Genomic DNA, 19084 nt, shown 5'->3' with positions numbered 1-19084 from the left:
GTGCAGCTGTAGGAAGAGGTGTAGTTGGAGGTAGAGGTAGAGCTGTAGGAAGAGGTGCAGCTGTAGGAATAGGTGTAGTTGGAGGTAGAGGTGCAGCTGTAGGAAGAGGTGCAGCTGTAGGAATAGGTGTAGTTGTAGGAAGAGGTGCAGCTGTAGGAATAGGTGTAGTTGGAGGTAGAGGTGCAGCTGTAGGAAGAGGTGTAGTTGGAGGTGCAGCTGTAGGAATAGGTGTAGTTGGAGGTAGAGATGCAGCTGGAGGTACAGATGCAGCAGGAGGTGGCGATGCACCTGGAAGACCCCCCCTTCCAAACATCAATGACCTCAGGGTATCCGGAATGGACGTCCTCCCGCAGACGGATGAGAAGTTGGTGGAGATCCAGGACCTGGTCAGCTGCCAGAAGAAATCCAGGGAGAGCACCCCCAAAGACCCGTGGAGACCTATAAACACTGCAGGAGAGAACCATGGTATAGTGATGGACATTTATTTATATTTATACTGCTATACTCCTTTGCTGAAGGTAACATTTCAGTAGGTCTCATAAAAAACTCTTGGTGTTGTTATGTGATCATAAATTAAACCCATGGCCACTTTTGTCATACCTCCTATCCTAGGTGGAGAAGAGCAGGAGAACTTCAGGAACCTGCCTATCTGCCCCACACCTGAGGAGATACGCGTGGAACGGAGGCCATTCCTTAGACCCAATCTCACCTCTCGGCCCTATGCCAGCAACCACCTGTACCTCGACACTCACTTCCGGCTGCTGAGAGAGGACTTTGTGCGACCGCTTCGTGAGGGGATCCAGGAACTACTCTACTACTCGAGACAAATGGCCAATGACAGCCCGCCGAAGAGGATGCGCAATGACATCACAGTGTATCGTGACACCCGTCTGGTGGAGCCAATGTGTACGCGGGCGGGCGTAGCCTACGTTGTTCAGTTTGACCCTCAGCCTTTTAAGGTTGGTATCTGTGTCGATTTCTGTGTTTTTTCATATGCTTTCATATTGGATAGATAACAGCAATACTATTGTCTTTATCAACCATACTGTATCATACTGGTCTGCAGAAAGACTTCTTCAGTGCCAACAGTGCCTCTGCTTCTGTTATATTCAGCTTCCGCCATATTTATTTTAGAATGAGACATCATTTACAAAGGAACTATCTTCAATAAATCCACTCAATTGTTGTTTTTTTCGGCAAATGTACATTTTACATTTGTAATAAACTAAATAACTAATAACGTTCCACCTACACCACACACACACACACACACTTTCCCAACAGGGTGTACGATGGGAGAGCTCAAAGAAGCTAATCTATGGTTCGCTGGTCTGTCTGTCGTGTGATAACTTTGACACCCTCCTGTACGCCACGGTGTCAGACAGTGAGCCCAAAGACCTACAGACAGGCAGGGTCCAGCTTATCTTCACTGAGGAGAGCAGAGACAAGTTGTGGACAATACAGGTGAGATGGTCTGGAACTGTAAAGTGTGTTTAATGGCTATTAATAATGGTGGCATGCAGGGCCGGCGCAAGCCAACGCTGCGCCCTGGGCAAAATAGTCAGAAACTGTCTGTACTCACCGAGACCACCTCATTTATTTTCAAATATCCGGTGTGTATATAGGGTTTAAAGTGGTTCAGTTAGACACTTCAGCTCAGGATTAACCATTTACTGCAATGATATTGCATTCAGTTTGGCGGTGTGACTCTGCTCCAGTGATATTACAGATTACCTGTGCAAGCATGACACAGAATCTGAAATCACAAACCTCCCAGAGCAGAGCATAAGATACAGTTATTACATGAATATAACATTGAACCTTCAATTGCATGTTTTAAGATACCACATATAATAGTACAATCCATAAGAATCACAGTACAATCCACAGAATCATCCTATAATATGAAACTAAATGTCACAGGGAGGAGGCCGGGGAGGTGGAGGGAATTTGAACAACCAGCTGAGACAGCGAAGCAAGTAGAATGAACAGTGAACAGAAGACTGCTTAAAAGGACCGCCTGAGTTGCACTGAGGGAATGAGGGCGTGTGTGAGATAGCTTGTAGCGAATGAGAATTAAGTGAGGTTGAACGTGGAGAGACAGACTGACTTGTGGGTGTATTTATGAATTAACTTGTTAGCGAATGAATGAATGGGGGGGTTCTGGGGAGTGAGCTAGCAATGTACCCTCCTGCCTTCCGTGCCTACCTGAACTAGTATCGCTACGCAGGATAAAAAATGATTTTGCTGCTATATTAACTTATTTTGCTGTGGACCCCCTGGAACGCCCCCAAGGACCCCTGGGGGTCCCCAGACCCCACTTTGAGAAGTACTGAACTATAGAATAACAAAAATGACCTGATCCTACAGACAGACCGCTTCCAGATGGTGGAGTCCCCCGCCTTCTTTGAGGCCTACCGTTATGTGCTAGAAGGCTTGCAGGAGCAAGAGGAGGCCCACCTGCCCTTCCAGAGGTATGTGTGTTCTTATTATTAAAACAGTACACACATCTTATCACCAGGACACAGTCTGACATGACAACAAAATGGCACCATGATCATCAAGTAAATAAAAATTTGATATAAGTGAAAACAAAGACAATAGTGAAAAAGTGTCCTGAAAGTCTTATGATAAAATAAACACAGAACCCAAGATATCGTGATCCGAAGATTTGCTGCTCCATTCACTTCTTGGTTAACTTATTACTTAAAAAGGCTGTATCTCGCTGTAAGTCTGGCAGTGAATGAGTTGAGCCACAGACGTGTCCATTCCAAATAGTATATTTTAATGTAGTCTATTAATGGTTAATGACCAGTTAACGAGGGTCAGCTATCGGTCAGAGAAAGAAAGAAACACAAATTAGCATCCCTAAATATAAGTTAAACATAATGGTTCCATATGATTTATCAAAAAAGTCAAGATCCTGGTCTCTCCATTATATATAACTTGGGCACTCTGACACACATGCAGTTTTTGATCTCGGATTAATTTAGAAGTGGACAAATACTGTTGGCTCCAAACTATCCTTTTTATGGGTCATTGTCAAATATCAATGGGTCAGTAACAAAACAATGAACACCTATTTATAATATACTCTGCACTGATAGAGGGCACTGCAGCTCCATTTTATTTCGCCAACTCTGTGTGCTCTGTCCAATGTACGTAGTTCTCGGTCAGTGTTGCTATGCTCATTTGGGATGTGCTTGCACTGTATTTTAATGACGTGACGCGTACGGCGCTTAACACCTACACTACAGGTCACACTATGGACAATTGATTATGCATCTAGGCTCATTCTTATGTTAATGTACCTGGTGTGAGTCGGGAGCCTTTGTAAACTTTGTTGAGGTGTGAATTTAAAGTCGTTTTAAATCTATGCGTGTGCCTGCGCGTGCTCCTGGTCAAATTTCCGTGCAAGGCCGTCCCATGAGCATTGCACCCCTGTTCTCGGTGAAGAGAGGCATAAATTGCCAGTTAGATATCGCTGTCATTCGTAATCAAACTTGCACATTGTCGGTGGAATATTGTTGGCTCACCCTGACACCACAACAGGAATGCCACAGTCACAGCAGCAGTTTAGGCTCAATACTTGGGAATCAGCGCTTACACTATATTTTGCCGGTGCAACTTAAAACTTTGTGCTGGTTAGTTATTGTCTGACTGTGCCAGGTGAGCACTATCAAACTAGAGGTCTTATGTTTAACGTGACACCCTCTAAATTGGGATGGATGTTGTTTGGCTGTCAGTGTCATTCATCAAATCACTGAAAATTGTCCCAACAATGATATTATGATCCACCACTGTTGTTGTCGTTATAGTTTTGGTGTGGACTCTGGCATCCACTTCAGTTCACAATATATATTTTAACAGAATATTTATAGTTAATCATTCTTGGTATTGACAACCTTTTAGTGTTGTTTCATGACAAACAATGAATTATGGTGAATTTAATCCCATCGCTAACACCTTTATAGGTACATTGTGGACTGCAACACTCATGTGCTCCCCCCGGCCTATCTGAAGATGAGCGATACATACAACCTGTCAGCCATTGTTCATCCTGACCACCGGAGCCGCATTCGGCCCGTCGGCTGCCTGAAGCCAGAGGCCTGGCCCACAATGGATGTGCTTGGACTGGATGAGTCTCAGATGGAAGCCCTCCAGCTGGCCCTCACCAAGGAATTGGCCATCATACAGGGACCTCCTGGCTGTGGTAAGACAGGGTGTTCTCAAGGGTCTGCCTGAGTTCAAATGAATTAACCACTTTCAGCCTTTCGTCATTACAGGTGAAAATGTAAGAGTTTTTCCCCCATTTTTTTCAATTTTGTCTAGCTTTTATCGCTATTCATTATGCGACCAAGTGTATAAGGGTTTAAGTGGTTAAAAGGTCACTATCACAATATACAAGCTCACAACTTGCCGTATTACGACGCATTGTGAGCTTTTTACTATTTCTGAAACATTTTTAGAAAATGTTCAGCTGCAATGACATGTTTAAAATACGAACTCCAGGTTGAAAGTCTGTACGTCGTTTTTTATAAATAATGTATTTAACCTATGAAAAGTATCAACAAGAGCGTTTGTTTAATAACTACATTGGCTCCATTGAAACGGAAACTCCATAAACTCCATTACCTGAAAAAGTACAGTTACAGTAATGTAAATCCAGGTGGAATGCTATAAAAACAAACTATGGGCTGAATTTGTACTGCTGTCAGTGCTCCTTTCTCAGATTTGATTAATAACCAATGTATGTATCAATTCTGTAGTTTGTACTTAAAATCCCTAACATTCTTGTGTCTCCAGGAAAGACCTATGTGGGCCTGAAGATTGCTCAGGCTCTGTTGACCAATGACGGTCTTTGGAGCAGTGGTGCCCCATTGCTGGTGGTGTGTCACACTAACCACTCCCTGGATCAGTTCCTTGAGGGTAAGTTTTTGGGTCTGTCAATGAGGTCACGTCCTGAATTGCAACCAAATTAAATTGTACTTGCATTTATGGATGTTTGACAGCACCGATCGAGTGCCGTTGCGGAAGAAAATCTGCTCCTAAGATGCAAGACAAAAATCCTCTCTATTTTGATTCAATATCATGAGCTTTTGGGGATGGGATGTTAAAATGGTTAACCATGTACACGATTTTTTAAAATAAAAATCACTATTTTGTTGGACAAATCAACTGAAAATGTATAACAACTTAGGAGCACTATCACCCATTTTCAACCTTATTTTCATACAATTGGTCTTCACTAATCCGCTTTATAAGATGGTACACATTTCTGCCTACTCGCTCTGCGTCTAAGGCTATGGACAGTTCAGAAACCTACTTACCAATGACATCATCGATTCCAAGCTAATAGAAACTACAGACTACTTGAGCGAGAATATGTAGGAAAGATTGCACCCTGAAATAATCATAAAATATAAAATAATAAAAGTTTGAAATCTTGCTTGAAATTACCAAACCTGCCTACCAATGATATCACTGGTAAGCAGGTGTCTGAGCTGTCCATAGCCCACCTTCGAGATACAGAGCGAGTAGACAGAAATGGTGGCATCTTACAATGAGCATTGCTGAGGCCAATTATATGAAGATAAGGTTGAAAATGGGCCTTTACATATGACATCAAGCTACATTTAACTGTACAATACTCAGTTATTTGTAAACTAAAGTGTATTTGTTAACAAAAAATGCCCAAGCACCCATCCCTAATGATTATGGTGTTTTAAAGAACCTCTTAGACCAACATGTGAACTTTGAACCACATGTAAAAAAACCCCCAAAAATGTGGTCCAAACTTGTTTCTTTCAACTAAAACGTTTGCAAACTCAGGTCTTTACTGTCACCTCAAGGCCTGGAAAAACTCATCCATGTTATTTCCTCCCGTTTGGACTATTGTAATTCATTATTCACCGCCCCCGAGTCGCTCCTCTGTACATCGCCTCCAGCTGGTGCAGAATGCGGCTGCTAGACTTATAACTAATACACGTAGAAGGTCACATATCACACCTGTGCTTGCCTCATAACATTGGCTACCAATTGACTGTAGAATAATGTTAACATTAGTTTTGAAATGCGCTATATAAATAACATTTACCTTCCCTCCTTTACACACACAGGTATCCTTAAGTTTCTACCAACGGGTATTGTCAGAGTAGGAGGCCGGAGCAACAGTGAAGTACTGAAGCAATTCAATCTTCGGGAGCTGACCCACGACCTGCCCCGCGACCTGCCAGACTCTGCAGACCTCCGTACTGCAAAAAAAGAGGTGAGCTGGTGTGAGAAAATTATAAACCTATTTGATAATTTTTAACATAACTCCAAAGCAATGGTTCCCAACCTTTTCTGGATCAGGATCCACTTGAAAATCTTGAAAGCTGCCGCTCTACCTCCTGAGCCACTGCCTCCCCGCTAACTCGGCAGTGCATGTTTATTTTAATGATCAATCATTGCGTTCCGTCTTGGTTCAATGGAACTAACACACTATACTTTAAGGTCCTATTTATCGGTATCAGAATAAAAACTAAATGTTCAAGATTTTAAAGAAAAGATAGATACCATTACATTTTGAGAGAATGACCCAATTAGGTGTATTTATTCACCACAAAAAAACAGACAAAAGATGGCAAAAAGGGACAAAGAGACAGGCGCTCCAACAGCTGACATCGTTGTGTCCAGCTCTCTCACCATTACTACCAATGACATCATCGATTCCAAGCTAATAGATTCCTGTCTGACATTCACTTGCTGGCAGCCTTTTATACTCAGCTGGAGGCGATTAGTCTGGACTCCACCATGTCAAGGGGTATATTAAAGAACATAAGACAAATACATCAAAAGTTCAAAACATATACCTTTAACCCTCATAAAATTATATAAAACATATACATGAACTGCAGGCAAGTAATGGTTCCTTCTTCACACTACTACAACACAAAAACAATATCCTTAGCATGTTCCAAATACATCACATCACAACCCCCCTCTGCCATCCTGACTATGGTCCAGCCCAATTACACTGGAAGACACAGAACAGGTAAATGTTAAGCATCCAATCGAACTTAACAATCAAACTATATGTTGCTCTTCTCTATATTCTAATTTATTTATTTTTTTTACATTAAGGAAAAAAATGCCAATTTAGCATTGAGGTGCCCACTCTTCCTTCCTTGGTGCCTACTCTTCCTGTATCCAACATTGCACTTGCTCTTAAATGTAAATGTATTGCACTTGCCTATCATTATTCAACATACATGTTTATATTGTTCCACAGGTGGCTCACTCAGTGCTGAGTGGCCAATTCAGCTAGACGCTGACAAGAAATGACAAATACTAATGTCTGCATTTATTAACTGTGCAAATTACACTGTAAGTTACTAAAGTGCCAATATGCTGTGCAAATAATCCATTCTCCAATCAATCACTCAGGTTACAGTTTACATGTGCAAAGGATAGGTAACAAAGGACCTCTTCATTACAATTTCTTTTTTTACATTAAAAACAATTATATTGATGTTATATTATCATTAAAATCTTAGTGTTTTGACAATTATTTGGGAGCCCACTTGTATTATCCTCACGCCACACCAGTGGGTCCCAGCCCACAGGTTTGGTTATCGCTGGTGTCCCTATTTTGGGCATGTCATTATAGGAAACAATTTTCAAAAACGTTAAAGAATGTTTTCAAAATTCAAACATTTTCAAAAATAGCAGAACTAGCAGATCTACGAGCTCACATCGTGTTGCATCACAAAGTGTTGTGAGCTTGTGGATCAGCTATATTAGGGCTTGCTGTTTTCCTGCAGCAAGTGCAGTGGTTCTCAAACATATTGAGGTCAAAGACCCCTAAATTGATGTATGTATTTGGCTGCGGACCCCCATCTGAAAATAGTTTGTGCCAGGGACCCCATAAGAGAAGATTTGTGTAAAAAAAAATCTAAATTAAAAAAATGTTACTACATATTTATTATTTATTTTATCTACAAGCTCACAACGACTCGTTGTGAGCTATTTTCAAATAGCTGAAGCATAAAATAGAGTTAAAGTGGAAAACACATTTTTATGCTATATATTAACCCATTAACACATTTACCGCCGGGCCCGTAGTTCTACGGGCCGTTAAATCCAACGGTTAAGCGCCAATCCCGTAGCCTACGGGCTGTGGTGCTTTTTCCTTTTTTTCGAATTTTTTTTTTTTTTTAATTTTCTAGGGGGACCATTTTCAGTGTAACACCACCCGATCTCGACCGGAAGTGCGATCACGTTTTTTGTTTCCCGTCTGTCTCCATTCTAAGTCGTACCCAAAAACCCCTGTAAAAGCCCCTGTAAACATGTAGTTTTTCATCCTCGCATTTCCCATGTTAACTTAAACGGTCAGAACTCAAACATGGCGGCTCCGTTTGACACGTGGTCTTCACTGGTAGAAGCAGTGAGATCTCCGCGATGTTTACAAACAGTGCACAGCTCAATCTTAAGGATTTTAACAAGATCTGTGGCGACGTGAAAAAAACAAAAAACAACAATAAAACGTTGGCACTGGTGAGTACATTATGAGATTAACCTCTGGCGGTCAATGTGTTAACACATTGACCGCCAGAGGTTAATCTCATTAATCTCAACATCGCGGACATCTCCCTGTGTCTACCAGTCCAAACCACGTGTCAAACGGGGCATCCATTGTTGAGTTAGAACGGTTTATGTTAAACAGTGATCAGCGAGGAGAAAAACTACAATCGAAGAAAATGGCGTTTCAGTGTAGACTTTAGAATGGGAGCCGGCGTGATCGTCAAAACCGGATCCCAAATAATTCTGTTTCCGGTGGTGTTACAATGAAATGTGCCGTACCGGAAAATTGAAAAAAAGGAAAAAGCACCACAGCCCGTAGGCTACGGGATCGGCGGTTAAGCGTTGGATTTAACGGCCCGTAGAACTACGGGCCCGGCGGTCAATGTGTTAAGACCTGAGGCCGATTCTAAAAACGCCTTCTAAAAGCTAACCACAGTTTTCTGAAAACATAAAAAAAAAAAAAAAAAATGATGTTACTATATGTATAGCAACAACTAATGAGACACAGATGTGGCTCCTGGATTCAAAGGTATACAGTGTAACAACGTATAGGTAGCAACAGGTCTCAATGGGTTAACACATTTTTCTGGGATCCCCCTGGAACCACCTCAAGGACCCTTGGGGGTCCCTGGACCCCACTTTGAGAACCACTGCCTCAGTGCAAAGTGTGTCTTTGTATTGGCTCTCTCAGATCCTCAAGGAGCTGGATGAGGTGAAGAAGAAGATAAAGCCTCTGCTGGCGAAGCTGGGGTGCAGTCTTAAAGGAATCCTCCAAGAGGCTTTCCTAGAGACATTCATGTTAAGGGAACATTGGATCAGCCTGCACCGCCCACCTGTACCTGTAAGTCATGCTGGCAGAACATAACGGGTTATGGGTTATGGGATATTAAACAGCCGACGGGCCAAATCTACTTTGGCCAAATCAATAGTCCTGTCAGGACATAACATGACATAACATGACATAACATTGCCCGATGGCCTTGAAGGCAATGTAAACTTGCCATTAACTGTTTGTGTAATGTCCCTCCTCCTTAGAATCTGGATGGGTTTGAGGCCGGTGGTGAGAAGATGAATCCCTGTGTCATAATGGAGTGGTTGGGCATTGATTCCACTCTCTTCCAGAAGAGGGTGACAGAGGAGGCCATTGTAAATGGAGGTGAGGTTTTAAACCAATACAATCTGTTGTATGTTAACTTACAACTAACTCCTTGCATCAGAACAGTCAACGTTTCCCCTTTAAGCTATTGGCAAGGTGCTTGAAATACATTGTAAAGGCAGATCCATGACACACAAGCTAGAAAACATATTTTATTTTGAAGTGTAATCTTTTAATTTATTTCAGCTGTAGAGGGAGCTACAGCTGAGGATGAGGAGATGATTGAAATCATGGAGCAGGCCGATTGGATCCAGGCTGAACGAACCAGAAGCAGCCGGGAAGAGGAGATGGACAGAGCCATGATGGCAGGACTTGAAGAGCAAATGCTGGCTTTGAAAATTGACGATACTGAACGACAGGCAAGCGACAAGGGCGGGGAGGTGAGAGAAAAAAGCTGTGCCATATACTCCTAACACATTTTACCAGTTTTTTAGATGATGCATTGCATAGTGATTAAAATGTTACCCAAAGGTACACAGTGAATCAGGTAAGATTAAGGCTTTAGCATAGTGTAAAATAAGAAAATGAAATGACAATGCAGAAGAAAGATTCAATATTCAAAAAGATTCCAAAAAAACGTTATAGTCCATCACATAGTGATAGAACATTTTCCTAGGTTTTGGGCCACTCGACACAACAACATGAAAAAAACTCTGTCATTAATGTGGGTTCAAACCTTGCCATGCACCTGTACATAGATGCAACGACATCAGAGGAAACAGCTGAGGGACAGAATCAGGAAAGAGCTGGACCTGAGCTCGGACATGACTGAAGAGGAGGAGAAAGACATTTTGAATGTTTGGCTTCTCAGTCTGCCAGACAGATGGAGACTCTATCGGTACGGCTTCCTTTCTAACCTTAACCCTAACCTTCATCTTTCCCGAGTAGGCCTACAGTATATGCCCGCGGGTACTGCACTGGATACTCTAACAACGGGTACAGTGAGTAGCCTACTCTGACAACAGGTACAACGGGTATTGCATAACCAGTAAGCAATAAAACCATGACAGTGTAATTTTTCAGCCTATTTAGTCTTAGTCCATTGACTTTGTGCTGTCATATTATTGTTTGACTAATGGTCATCTATCTACTGTCTGTGTACCTCTTCAGACTCCACCTCAGCCCTTAGCACTTCACTCTCCCCGTACCCCTTCCTGCCACCTTTTGCTAGTTTGATGCTAATTACTGACGTAGATTTGACGACCATGTTCTCATGTTTTTGTTACTTAGGTTTGTTGTCTTCTTGACCACATTGTTGAAAATGTACTTTAAATACTGTAGCATGTTATTAGACGGATGCTAGGCTCATTGTTTACCTGGTCTCCTATTGTTTCAATTTACAGATTATTATTTTGATAGTATATTGTTTAGACTGATGCTAGGTTCTTGGTTTACCTGTGATCCTAGTTTACTGAGGCACTACACTGTCTCTCTGCATTTGATTTGATGTATGTGACTACCTTGCTTATTGTAAGTCGCTCTGGATGAGCGTCCGCTAAATGCCTAAATTGTAAATGGTAAATTGTCTGTAGGTTGTGGGTTGCACGCTACAGGATGGCACTGCGTAATGAAGCGTTGCAGCCTGCAGAGGCTTATCAGCATGTGGTGGATCGACTTGCTGATATACAACGCAATGAGCGCCTCTGTGTCCTGACGAAGGCCAAGGTACAGTAATACTAGTAGAAATCTATGTAATGTACTAGTAATATTGTGTATGTTAGGGTCAGAGTTACAATGGAAGAAATCTGCCCATTAGGTCATTGGCATGACAACAACAGGAGCAGCCAAGTTCCGTAATGTGATCCAGGAAGTGCAGCCACGGCTGGTGATCGTAGAAGAGGCCGCACAGGTATTGGAGGCCCACATTATTACTGCGCTGAGTGAAGCCTGTCAGCACCTCATCCTCATCGGAGACCACCAGCAGGTCAGGAAGCACCACTGTCTCTAAAACCCACATGGCAGCGTCACATACTTACCATGGTATATTGTCATTATATCACAGCTTAGGGGCGTTGTTCAGCCCAACGCAAAGTAGACATGGAAATCATAGATAATGAAAGCTGGCTTTAATAACAAAGTAGTCCCCGACTGTCTGCACAAACAAGGCTTTTTCTATGACAACATTTACATTTAGATATTTTCTTTAAATTTGTCAGTATCATTGTGCAGCTGTAATTGTAATCTCACAACATTGACCCACCAGTGCTCAATTGTAAGCTGCTTCTCTTTGCATGAGTGTTGGGTGGTGACTGTGGCTGGGTTGAGGGTCTATCACATGTTGAGTATGCATGTAGCCATCCATCACTTACATTTTTTTTTTTTTTAAATCTTATCAAAACATATGGTGGGCACAAGAGGGCTTGCCCACTGGAGTTTGTTTCATTTCAAATGGTTTTAAAGGATCTACACCATGCATTTAAAAATATATATTTAATATTTAATATCATATTGTTGGCCTAAATCAAGCCTCAGATATACTCATTCTAACTAACTTCTCTCTGGCTTATAAAGCACTTTCACCTGCAATACCACATTGTCCTCATTTGTTACGTGGCGCTATTGAGCCAGTTTGTATGCATTTTGGAACTGAAAAACGGGAGGGATTATACAAAGCAGGTATCGCATGTGACGTCACAAACGGGGGAAAATAAGTTGGCCTGTTTTGAGACCAATTTACACAAAACCCCAGATATGCTGTGAAAGCCTGAGTGCTCAAACTGGGATTTTTTTGGGGATAGAAGAGAGGTAGGGGAGACTAAAAACACACAAAAAAGAAGGAAAAGTTCAAATTCATGGTGTAGTACCTTTAACTGCCATGGCATGCCCCTGCCACACGTGCACGCACGCTCACACGCACGCACACACACACACACACACACACACACACACACACACACACACACACACACACACACACACACACACACACACACACACACACACACACACACACACACACACACACACACACTCTCACTTACACACTCACTTACACACAAAATTATGTCAGCATATAGATGGAAAAAGTATCAGTAATGATATTCAATATTTACAAAAATGAAATACAGCTCTATAAATAATAAAAAGGAAGAAGTAGCACATAAATATAGAATGAGCCATGCGGCTGCAGTGAGGCATCGGCTTTTGTAAGATCCTTTTATTTGGAGACCTAAATAAATGTCAAATAACAATTCACGCTCTCGCGCGAGGCAGCAGCCATCGCTGCTGTCTTTTTTTTAAATAGAAATGGCAGCGGTTTGCTGTGTGCAATGTAACTTTACAGTGATCTCTTGTTTTATATGTCTTCTCAGCTGCGGCCCAGTGCTACAGTATATGATCTGGCAAGGGGATACAATCTGGAGGTGTCCATGTTTGAGAGGCTGATCAAAATGAAGATACCCTATGTTAAACTCAACAGCCAGGTTTGTGCTTCTTTTCACAAATCAGCAAAACTGTCATTGATGTTAATTTACGCATGAACAATTTAACAATCCATCAATTTAATATGGGGAGTCTTTCGATCCTGCATTTGAAGGCAAAGTATAACTGCATGTTACTTTAGAGTGTTATGCCGTGTTTGTGCAATATACAGTATGTGTTCATGTTGGTCTTTGTCAGTGGTGTAAAGTAACTTAAGTGCATTTACTCAAGTACTGTACTTAAGTACAATTTTTAGGTATTTTTACTTTATTCAGTATTTTCAATAATTTTACTTCTGCTCTATTACATCTCAGAGGAAAATATTGTACTCAACTACAATTATATGAAAACTTAAGTTACTAGTTACTTTGTAGATTATGATTATTATTACAAAACACACTAATCACTTCAGCCTTATATATTTTTTATACATTTTGAACTTGTGAAATGGGACATTCTGCACAATGAGTACTTTTACTTTTGGTACTTTAAGTATTTTTTGATGCTGATTCTTTTGCACTTTTACTCAAGTACATTTTGAATACGGGACTTCTACTTGTGACAGAGTATATCTACATTGCAGCATTGATACTTTTACTTAAGTATGACATGTGAGCACTTCCTCCATCACTGGTCTTTGCTCTTTTCTCTTTGTATGTCTGCAGCATCGCATGAAGCCAAACATTGCCTCTCTCCTGACCCCACACATCTACGACGAGCTGGAGAACCACCCGTCTGTCATGGCCCACGAAGACATCATGGTGTGTTTCAGTTTCATCACAGCATTTCAGTTACCAGCAGTCAGTGGTGGAAAAAGTATTCACAGTAAATTTGAACTTTTGAAAAGTATAGAAATTTGTAAATACTGAAGAAAGTATAAATACCTCAAAAGTGTACTTAAGTACAGTACTTGAGCACATGTACTTAGTTACCACCACTGCCTGCAGTGCATACTTGTACTACTACCCTGTACGGACTTAAAGGATCATACCGTCATCAATACATGTCATTGTCTATATTCACGGCTTTGACCATATAACGTACATAAACATACTGCATTTTCCTGTTAGATTTTGTGTTTGTTTACATTTTGACAATTACAAATGTTATCAAACAGGTAAAAGTATACTGTGAGTCATGATCAATAGGCTTAACATGCCAGACTGGTGGTATGATCTTTTAAAATCATCTGCACCTTTCATCAATCACCTTTGACTTCTATCTAAACCTATGACCTATAGAACTTATGGTCTTAATAAAAAAATAGGGTTTGGGTCAAATTTGTTTAAAGGATCCCTGGGCAGGCTAATATGCCTTAACTCTTTGACTGCCAGAGTATTTTCATAAAGTACTCCCCCAGTGCCAGCAATTTTCGTGTTTTTTTATTTTTATATTTTGAATTTTTCTCATGAAAATAATTTAAGGACACATAATGTAAAGACCCAGCACAATTCCGCCACTAGAGCGCAGCACATGACAGCTTGATCCATGTCGTTGGGTCTCTCTCACCCTTCTTCATAGATTAGACAAGGAAAAACATGAAAACGGATGTGACGTCCCCCCCATTGTTTTGATCGGCGAAAATTACGTTGTGATATACGACGGCGATGACTGATCGTCACCCAGACCATAGATTATAGAAGAGAACCGTTCCGTTTGTCCGTTATACCGTGTGAAACCCCGTTTATTTACCTATTTTGGACGAAAATGACTGGGGAAAAGAATCAAAAACCGGAAACGGAATCCAGGTCATGGAACCGGATGCAGATGTCCGTGAAGTAAGTGGAACTCGAGAATAACATTGAATATTAAGCAGCATAGCGCAATCAGAGATTAAACAATGAACGCGCGTCCAGCGCGTCGAGCGCGTCGACGGCCAACTGGACAAAGTAGCACTTGACGCGTTATCGCGTCGTCCGCAGTCAAAGAGTTAATACATTATCATTTCCCTCTATAACAACAATTCTAAATTCTAAACTTCAATATTTTATTTATTGAAAGAATTGTTCATCTTTTACTCAAGGAGGACAATGCCCGTCGCAAGTTGACGATATCATTGTCCATGTGTGGTCCAGCCCTATGGAATGTATGGAATGAATGTGCTAATAAAAACAAAACAAAAACATATAATTATACATAATACCATATATAATACAAAATATTATTTTGATGCCCATATTAACCTTAGGAAGTATTAAGTTGGTTTTGCTTTCCATACATTCCATAGGGGTGGACCACACATGGCCAAATGACTTCATCAACTTGCGACGGGCATTGTCCCCCCTTGAGTAAAAGAAAGAAAACTATTTCTAAAATATTTAAGGTGTTTTTAGTTATAGAGGGCAATTATAATGTATTAAGGCACCAGGGATTCTTTTAAAATCTGACAAATATTCGTTTTTTTTTATTTAGAAAGGGTATGGTTTAACCATTTCAAAAGGCATCATTGAACCTGTCTCCCCATTTAGATTATGTTCTGAATATCAGATAATTCCATACCATGAATATGACAAATTAATATCTTACAAATGATTGCCTTGCAGGGCCTTAAAACCAATCTATTCTTTTTGGAGCACAATTACCCAGAAGAAAACATGAGAGATGGAACGAGTCACCAGAACCAGCATGAGGCCAAGTTTGTACTTGCCTTGTGCCGCTACCTTATCTTACAGGACTACAAACCACAGCAGATTACCATACTGACCACCTACACCGCCCAGCTTCTCTGTTTGGGAAAACTCATGGCCTCCAAGTACTTTGCAGGGGTCAGTGTACACACGGTGGACACGTACCAAGGGGAAGAGAATGACATCATCCTGTTATCTCTGGTCCGCAGCAATGCAGAGGGTAAGGTTGGCTTCTTGAACATCTCCAACCGCGTTTGTGTGGCCTTGTCGCGTGCCAAGAAAGCTCTCTACTGCATCTGCAACAGCAAAATGCTGGGCAGAGTCAAGTTGTGGGCAGACATATTCGGTACCTTGCGGGAGAAGGGCGAGATCGGGACAGCTCTCACCCTCCGCTGTCACAACCATCCGGACCGCCAGGTTGAGGCCTCCTGTGCTGAAGATTTTAACCAAGCTCCTCAGGGAGGCTGCACACTACGTTGTGAGATCAGTTTGGAATGTGGCCACCCTTGCACATGGTACTGCCATCCTTGTGACCCTGAGCATAAGAATGACTTTGCATGCCGGGAGCCCTGTCAGAAGAATTTCCAATGTGGGCACAATCAGATGGTTCTTTGCCACGAGGACCCAGAGAAGTTTGCATGTCAGAAGCCCTGTCAGAAGATGCTCCAATGTGGGCACAATCAGATGGTTCTTTGCCACCAGGACCCAGTGAAGTTTGCGTGTCAGAAGTTCTGTCAGAAGATGCGCCAATGTGGGCACAATCAGATGGTTCTTTGCCACCAGGACCCACGGAACTTTACATGTCCTCAGTGCAACAAAGGCTATTGACTCATACATGGCGATGGGTGACATACAGCAGTCTAATGAAGGGAAGAAGGTGGCCATAAGACTAAAAGACTGCCCTCAGTGTCAAACTCCGATCCGAAATAACCTCCGCTATGGAACCCAAATCAAGAGCATTCTGACTGACATTGAGAAAGTAAAGGTGGGTGCCAAACAGATATTGCAAAGAAGAAGAAGACCCTGAAGAACCAATGGAAGATGAGGGGGCTTCAAAAGAGTGTCTACATGAACATCAAAGTTGAACTGAGGACCTGTGTTTCCTTGAAAACAAGATGGCCTTCCTTGAGAAAGTTGAAAAGCTCAAAAGGATCCAAAAGGAGCTAAATAATGTCTGGTGAACAAGGACTCTTGTTTTGAGGGGGAAATTCAGAAATTTGTGATGTGGCTACTTGATCTGAGGTAGAAATTCACTGACCAGCAGGTCTTGGATCTACAGCGTGAGCTGAAGGGGCTGATCCTCTTGGCTGACCGCAACATCCGTTGCAACTTGTCAGTCAAACAAGTTGCAAACGCCTGGTCCATTTACTGAGCAAGACAAAATGAAGCAGAGATTGAAGAGTCTGCTTCACATTGAAGAGGATGACGTGATTCAACACACTAAAGTGAAGCAGACATTGAAGAGTCTGGATGACATGATTCAACACACTGGCCTAGGATTAGACGAAGACGAGAGTACGGTGATTGTCTCAGCCATACAGATGAAACCTGACCATTGGTACAGATGCCATAAAGGCCATGTCTATGTTATAAGCGAGTGTGGAGGGACAACAGAGAGTGAGCGCTGCCCTGAATGTGACACTGAGCAAACCTAAAGAAGTTGTGTCAGATGGATGGGGCTCAATATGTTGCTTGGTCTGAAGCCAACCCGTGAGACTTTGAACCAATTCAAGCAGCTTGACATTCAAATCCACCATTGAAGTTTTATATTTTTGGGGACTTTTGATCTTGTTTTTCATTCCTTATACCTGACCTTTGATCTACTGATGTTCTGTACCCGATAGCCCATCGGGCCTTATTGCAGTCTCAGTTATTGCAGTATGCACTTTATATAGTTGTCTAGGTATTTTTGGCTGTTTTGTTTGTATTGATCAATATCCTGTTCTGTCATTGCATGCTGAGGGTTGAATTGTTGTAATTAGCAACATGCTGTTTATTTACAGAAATAAAAATCTCTGTCTGTATGATTTTTATGTTCTGTGTTTTTCCCCCAAATACCATTGCTTATAGAATATTGTCATTGAAATCTGTCTGGATTAAGCGACAAACACTATTCATGCGCAGTAGAAGAATTATGGATGATATAAATTAAAAGATCAGAATTTCAGGCTTATGACGTAATGAAAAGTATAGCCTTGTTATAGACCAGTTGAAAGTGAAAAAAATCTATCATGCACACAATCATATAAAATGTCTGCAGGAGAAATGTTGGGCCAATAGTGTATTAGCATTCAGATGATGAAAAATATAATTGGCTTTAATTGAACAAGAATTACTGTAAATATGGAAGTCAGTTGAAGTGGACAGTAGAGTCAGAAGCAAGTTCATGGGCCAATTCAATGGAAGAGGTTAACTCTTCACATATGCCCTATTCAACATTTTCTGAAAAAGCAGATCTATAAGCTCACAACATGTCACATCTTGACAGCTTTTGAATTGTTTTGAAAATGTCCACATGCCTGAAAAAGTGACACCAGTTTTAAAGTGGTTAACATAGGATATGGGAATACATAGCACACACACAATGCTCACATCTGCATGCACACACACACACACACACACACACACACACACACACACACACACACACACACACACGGTCTGTTCCCAGGCTATACGTACATCCTTAACGTTGGTGAATGTATCAGAGCAGCCCCGCCCAAAGCCCAGAAGCAGGATATATCTGTTGGCCTAGGAGGGGATTCCCCTTTGGATGAGCGGTAGGTGTTTCATTTTGCATGCCATGTGTTTGTTGAGCAGTAACCACTTAAACCCTGAGTTGACCAGGGTTCCCCAGGGCTCTGTACTTGGTCCCCTCCTTGTTTCCCCTCTACATCAAATCTCTTCACTGAAACTAGCAGATCTACCAGCTCACAACACAAGCTTGTAGATCAGCTATTTTTGCCGAATGTTTGCCCCAGAATAGGGACGCTAGGGTCACCTCGATCCATTCACATTCACATTCACATTCACATACTGCATTGCCTCTTATGTTGAAAAAAGTGTAAAAAGTATTAAACCTAAACAGCATAAGTATCACTATGTGAGTTACAAGGACAAAGATGGACTTGGAAACCTAAAAATTCAATCCAGAACGTATTTTAATGAATACAACTTTTTTTTTTTACCAATCTGTATGGTAGAGTTTGTTAACCCATTAAAACCGAGAAAGCATTTGTGTCATTTTAGATTTTTAGACTTTGGCTATTCAAAAATAGCAGATATGCAAGCTCATAGAGCGTCACTTCGTGCCATG

At 41.5% G+C, this 19084-nt stretch overlaps 1 protein-coding gene across 1 annotated transcript; it reads left to right on the top strand.

Annotated features, from left to right (window-relative positions):
• Positions 1-581: 581 nt before the first annotated feature.
• Positions 582-17395, top strand: LOC308097383 (NFX1-type zinc finger-containing protein 1-like; the record flags this gene model as incomplete). The annotated part of the gene is made up of 17 exons (XM_080445139.1): positions 582-959; positions 1285-1464; positions 2371-2474; positions 3975-4213; positions 4807-4929; positions 6120-6268; positions 9257-9406; positions 9601-9721; positions 9908-10101; positions 10420-10559; positions 11254-11386; positions 11478-11645; positions 13033-13143; positions 13807-13902; positions 15685-16536; positions 16625-16753; positions 17015-17395. The coding sequence occupies 17 exons, from the start codon at positions 582-584 to the stop codon at positions 17138-17140; spliced, it is 3393 nt and encodes a 1130-aa protein (XP_080301265.1). The 3' UTR covers positions 17141-17395.
• Positions 17396-19084: the final 1689 nt, after the last annotated feature.

This window comes from Gymnoscopelus braueri (genome assembly GCF_963280865.1).
Source record: "Gymnoscopelus braueri genome assembly, chromosome: 12".
Lineage (NCBI taxonomy): Eukaryota > Metazoa > Chordata > Actinopteri > Myctophiformes > Myctophidae > Gymnoscopelus > Gymnoscopelus braueri.
The sequence above is the reverse complement of the archived record's forward strand: the minus strand, read 5'-3'. Positions and strand labels throughout refer to the sequence as shown.